This window comes from Sorex fumeus, unplaced genomic scaffold (genome assembly GCF_029834395.1).
Source record: "Sorex fumeus unplaced genomic scaffold, SorFum_2.1 ptg000047l, whole genome shotgun sequence".
Classification (NCBI taxonomy): Eukaryota; Metazoa; Chordata; class Mammalia; order Eulipotyphla; family Soricidae; genus Sorex; species Sorex fumeus.
Genome location: NW_026606104.1, coordinates 9,980,792 through 9,986,791, shown reverse-complemented (window position 1 = coordinate 9,986,791; position 6,000 = coordinate 9,980,792). Strand labels below are relative to the sequence as shown.

The 6,000-nt window shown below is 31.1% G+C and overlaps 1 protein-coding gene across 12 annotated transcripts in view; it reads right to left on the bottom strand.

Moving 5' to 3' along the window:
- Positions 1-680: 680 nt before the first annotated feature.
- Positions 681-6,000, bottom strand: part of ZNF644 (zinc finger protein 644) — a 103,928-nt gene continuing 98,608 nt past the window's right edge. For all 12 annotated transcript variants that reach the window (XM_056122633.1, XM_056122638.1, XM_056122643.1 and 9 more), the window contains 2 exons: positions 3,014-3,116; positions 681-2,383 (listed from right to left, as the gene is read on the bottom strand). In XM_056122633.1, coding sequence (XP_055978608.1) covers positions 2,191-2,383; positions 3,014-3,116 — 296 coding nt within the window. In that variant the 3' untranslated portion in view covers positions 681-2,190. The remainder of the gene's footprint in view (positions 2,384-3,013; positions 3,117-6,000) is intronic.

Genomic DNA, 6,000 nt, shown 5'->3' with positions numbered 1-6,000 from the left:
GCTTATAGTCAAACCACCTATTATATTCTTCATTGCTGCCTTAGTAATAAAATTATGGAATTATGAAAGAGCTAAAAAAGGCTCTAACGATTGCAAGATTTCCATAGACAATCTTAAATAAAACTCAGACCTTTATACTCTTAGTATTTCTTCACAATAATGTATTTGTATTATGCATAAATGACATTTGTTTAGTAAACAACAACTAGTATACAAAAATATGTTTTAGTATCATTATAACAGATTCAATCAGCCCCTTTAAGAAATGAAAATAACTTAAAAATACTTTTCCCTTATCCAAAAGTACCCGAGGAATCAGGAGACCACGGACTGGGATGGAGTGTGTGTGTGTATACACATATATGTATACTTAAGAAGTTGAGTTTATATACATATATATATACATATGTACACACATATTACATATCTAAATATGCTTACATATATGTAAATGTACATGTAAAAATTACACTTAAGTTCACATCTAAGACTGATGTGGATTTGCAAGTCTGATTAATCATAAAAGAGAAACTGTCTTTCTCACAAAAATTAATGTTGTTTCTGAAAAAAAAAAAAAACTACATCTTGTGAGTAAAGTATAGACAATTTAGATTAAATTAAAATACAACCTCAAGTGCTATTTGTACTGGTGATAAAAACAAGAAATATTTCACAATATAGTCATTAAGTTTTTCTTTGTCTTTTTTTATTTAGAGATTTTTCTGGTAAGGAGATATACCATAGGAAAGCGATTTCACTGGCAGTGAGGTATGTATATACTCTACCAAAATACTCCTTATTTTAACCGTTTTTAACTTTATTTACATAAGAAGAAAAGTATCAATGCATATCCTTGTTTCAACTATAGTATTAGTCATATACTACATGAAATAAAACAAAATGGTGCTTGCATACAAAAACCGTTATTTGTAAAGGTATCTGATTTCAGATTAAAACAACTAATTTGCTTCTGGAAAGAGTTTAAAAGAAGAACCACAATTTATCATGACCAAGACATTTGCACCATATTTTCCATTCCTCACAGCACATTTATTTCAGTAATTCCATTATGTCGGTTCTTAGCATGAGCATAGTGTTACACGATTTTCGTACATATAATCACATCCAAAACAAGTTCTAAAATTTAAATTGTAAACATTCTCATCATATGTAGAAATATTTCAATTGGTGTATTAAGTTTTGCTAACAGATCAATTTGGAAGAGAATATAAATGAGAAAGTCTATTCTAAATTGTGTAGTGAGCATTGTTTATTAATTACATTTCTACAATGTTAAATAAAGAGTAAACCTGTCCTGTAAGCATGTCAATTTTTAAGTAAAACATTAAAAAGAAACAAATCTGTTAACAAAAGGATGTTTTGCAATAAAGAACATTAGATTTTTAAAATCTATTATGATACAAAAATGTAAAGGGTAAATAGCATCTTTGTTGACAAAGTAGGAGGTAGCATGGATGCACCACTTTATTGTCTGAGAAATGCAACTGGAGTAAAGAATATTTCCTTACCACAAATAATTTCCAGGACTATGTACATATTTCTTTTAGAAATACTTGTTTAAGCAAATCTTCCTCCATGTTTTAGTATAAAAAAAAAATTCCATGTGATTAAAAAAAAAAAACACTTACACATCTAGATAGAATTGTACTCTGCCCTATTTGAGTGAACAGTCTCAAACTATGAAGTACATGATATTTAATGCCCTAAGTTGAGTAAATTTAGTTAGCGGTTCCTGGTATTATACAAAACACTAAATACATACAAACAAAATATAATATCTTTCAATACAAGTCTTGTGGGGAACAAACAGAACCTTGATTCTGGTAACACTGCAGAAAACATAATTTTCCAGTAAGTCTGTCTTTAAATATTCATGTCCAACAGTTTATTGATGACTGCTTACATGGCTTACATGTACTGTTCTTTTACTGAATGAATAGTCAACTGATAAACCTAGTAAATCTTAAAAACACATCTTTTATCCTATAGAAAATATAGACTACTTACTGTTTGAAGTGTTCAATTTGCTCTGATGTCATTCTAATTCACTTTTCCCCATTTTCCTGCTTTACTATTTATAAATGGATAATTTAATGTGGCATAAAAAAAAAACAAAGAATTTCAAATTTACATCCAATTCAAATTTGTTATTTAAAAGGTATCTTTGTTCTATGAAGCCGCTTCTGCCATAAGTAGAGAAAATGAAGTTTCTGTAATGGAGGCAGGCTTTTTAAGTAGTGACGTAACTTCCACCATGCCAGCTCCTGTCCGTGGAAGATTAGCGTTTACAATGTGTCGTTGTAAGTGCTTAATCCAGTCTTCCTGAACAGACAATGGTCCACGAAAGACTAGGCCACAAAACCTACAGAAGAAGTTGATAATAGTTCTCTTAACATAAGCAATTCCCTTTATTTAAAAATAATTCACGTAAAATCCATAAGTATAAAGAACTTCACCACGTATTGGAGATACTACAGTCAAGTTTCTAAATGAAGGTAAAATGATTTAACACAATAGCAATAGTTGTATTTATAGAGGTAAAAACATTATTTAAAAGATGATTAATACCTACATGTCTTAATACCATTTAATGTATGATTCTTAAAGAGCTCTGATTCAGAATTCTTTCAAACTCTCAAGAGAGTACAGAATGAAGTACAGTATGAAAGAGCTTATTTAGTTTAGAATTATAGGTAAAAAAATTGTTCCCAATAATCAGAAACTCAAGATAAAATAAATTAAACCAAAGAAACCAAATTAATAGAACACAACAATATAAATTACAAATCACATTATCAGAGAGGCTCTTAACTAAGGCAGAAACTTGGATTCATTAGTCACTGAATTACAAGTTTGGCTTATCTCCCCAAAGGTTCATTTAAAACATAATTGCTGAGAATTCATTTTCTGCCACAAATAAAAAATGCCCCCCAAAATATCAAATGTCTTAAGACAAAATCAGAAGCTAAGTTATGGCAATACTGACATATACCTGCATCTGAGAATGTAGACCTCGTCAGCACCATGAGGTAATGTCAACATTTTCTTCTTACTTCCAGATCTGGACCTTGACTTCTTTTGCTTACAATCTAAGGCTTAAAAAGAAGGAAAAGACTTGACATTTCTTATATATTCTAAAACATACATGCATACATGTTTCTATGGAGATCAGAGGTCTTCTAATTCAAGCTAGAAAATGTCTGCATTTGTATTTCCTGAAACATGCATTAACTTGCAGTAGTTTCCTCTAGTTGCAGTTATATTATATGCACATATTTTTCCTATATTGCTTCTAATGAATTAGATCTGAAATAATATACCCAATTTGAAATTAATAAACTGGCTAATTATTTTTTCTTATGGTCTAAATTTTTAATAAGGTTGTCATTCTTCAAAAAAACTATAATGTTTTAAGATCAATCAGTATACATTTGATTAAGTATACATTTCATTAAGGTCTTAAATGCTTTAAAAACTTTGCTAGAGTATGAATAGCATCACGGTTGTAATAAGATCAATGAACAATCAATTTTATAGCAAATCACTCTGAATTCTCAAATAATAAATTGCCCTTAAAATGATCACTGGTCTTATGTTTGAAAAGGCAAAAAGACAACTTTCATTTTTGATAAATCTATATTACATAAAAAATTATGTTTTATTTTACTAAAAGTAAATGTTAATTCAGACTATCTCATATAAGTTTACAAATGGACCAAAATTTAATGCAAATTATTTTTTAGGTTTACATTTTCTTCTACGGCAATTTTACAAATGTTATTTAAGGGGGGGGAATATTTAATATTAAAATGAATTGAAAGTTTACTGTTAATTGTTCTTAATAATTATTACCTGGCTTCTCCTTTAGTCACTTATTTCAAAAAATCCGATTAGGAAAATAATTTTTATAAGCAGGAATAAATAGGACATAACTTTTTCATGGTCCTTATTAAATATAACTATACCATTCCTTTGAATGAAGAAATGACAGTATTTAGGATGCTGCTGGTGAGTTAGCAGAAAGAGAACGTAAGAGTTTATCTGTAGTGATCTAAGGGAGGGGGGATTCAAATATCAAAACAAGAGTCAAAACAAGAGTCACCCAAATGGCTTTTCTTCTGTTAACAACCTGCCATGTGGAATCATCTGGGAAAATTCTAGGAAAGAGAGAATAGGAACTGGCTGCTCAATGACTCTCTGAATTGAGTTGTTCAAAGTCGAGATTCCAAAAGAAAAGATGCTACTTTTACAAAACCAAATATAGCTCCTTACGATTAGTCAAATGACAATGCTAATAGAAATGTCATACCAAAAATTAAAAATCATGAGAAGCCTAAATTTCATTCAAGCTATGATTTCACCTTCCTGGCACCTGCCTCTCCATGAGTCAAGCCCACAATCTTTCTCTTCTTAGCCTCAGAAGAAGAATAAGTAAAGAACCACTAGAAATCAAGTTGTAAATTAAAGAATGGCAAATTCCAGGCTAAGCAACCTAAATCTGGCAAAGTCTTAACAGTTTATCAGTCAAGAGTCTGTCATATACTAGGAAAATAATAAATGTGTCTAAAGTAAAAATTAAATGGAAAACTCAGTTATTAAACCTTAAACATTTATACAACATATGCATTTGTTTTTTAATTGTAATATTGTAGAACACCTCTGTACCACCTGTTTAAATGAGATTTGTTACTAGCAGTCACACTTAAATTCTTAACTATCCTATGTATGTCACTGACTTAGCTTAAGCGCAGAATTCGATTCTTCAAAAATATTAGGAAGAGCAAGGACTGTCATGCACCTAGTTTTTCCTCATTGCTTATGACACTTAAATTTAAGTTTTAAAGTCATTCATATACTAGAAGTAAAGAATTTGAGAACAAAGAATGAAATGCTACACCTCACTCTCCATCTTTAGGGTAAAAAGGACATAACACTCCCTGTCTTCATTCAGAACAAGCATTTGTATACGTGATTACAGGCAGATTATTTTTGTTTTGGGGCCACATACAGTTGTGCTGTGGGGTGTGGGTGCCCTGGGTGTTATTCCTGGCAAGCTCAGGGGATGTGCAGTGCCAGGATTAGATCCAGAACTCCCCAGTTCCCTCAATGACCCCTGCCCTCTAGATAGCATGCACTCTTGTCCTTTGAGCTATCCATCTCCCGGGATCCTCAAGTCAAGACTTAGAAGTGGCGGTTGGGGCGGTGCTTGGTGGTGCTAGGGATGAAGGACAGTACCAGGTAGACTTTTATTTGATAAGACTGTTTGCGTCAAGATTGTTTGCTCTCAAAACTGCCACACTCTACTGATATATCCTTTAATATACAAATACTACAGAATACACGTAAAATACACAATCCTTTGAAACTTAACTCCCAGAATGTCAACGTTATAGAAAGCAAATTGGGAAAGAGCTGCACCCAAAGATGGGGAAATATGCGAAAAGATCAGTTTAAGCACTTCAGTTACATTTAAGATGCTGTAATGCTTAAAAAAAAACAAAACATTTTTACTTTAAGACAAAGGACATTGATTTTTAACAGAGAAAAAAGAATGACTTTTGACATTAAATTCTATAAACTAAAACTCAGGCAGTTTTGTAAATAAGATCATTACAATTTAAGAGAAAATGCCACACCTTTTGTAGTTACATAAAGGAATTATAATCCTAGAAAGTAGGCTATCCCTAACAGCACATGACTAAGAACTCATAGTACAAAGTATTTTCAGTACGTTTAGAGAATCACATCACAGGAATTTTTTAGAAACTTGTCTATAAGGAAAGACTATTAGAAATCTAATATGTCAGATCACTGTATCCAAATATCTCAGTACTATTGCTCCATCATCATTTATAGAAGTAAAACATGAATAATTGTACACAAATAGTTTTTTTTAATTACCAGCATCCAACCTTCATTTTCACCTTATTCATTAGAAATGTATCTTTTAAAAGTAACACAACATGTATGCCAAGAGGA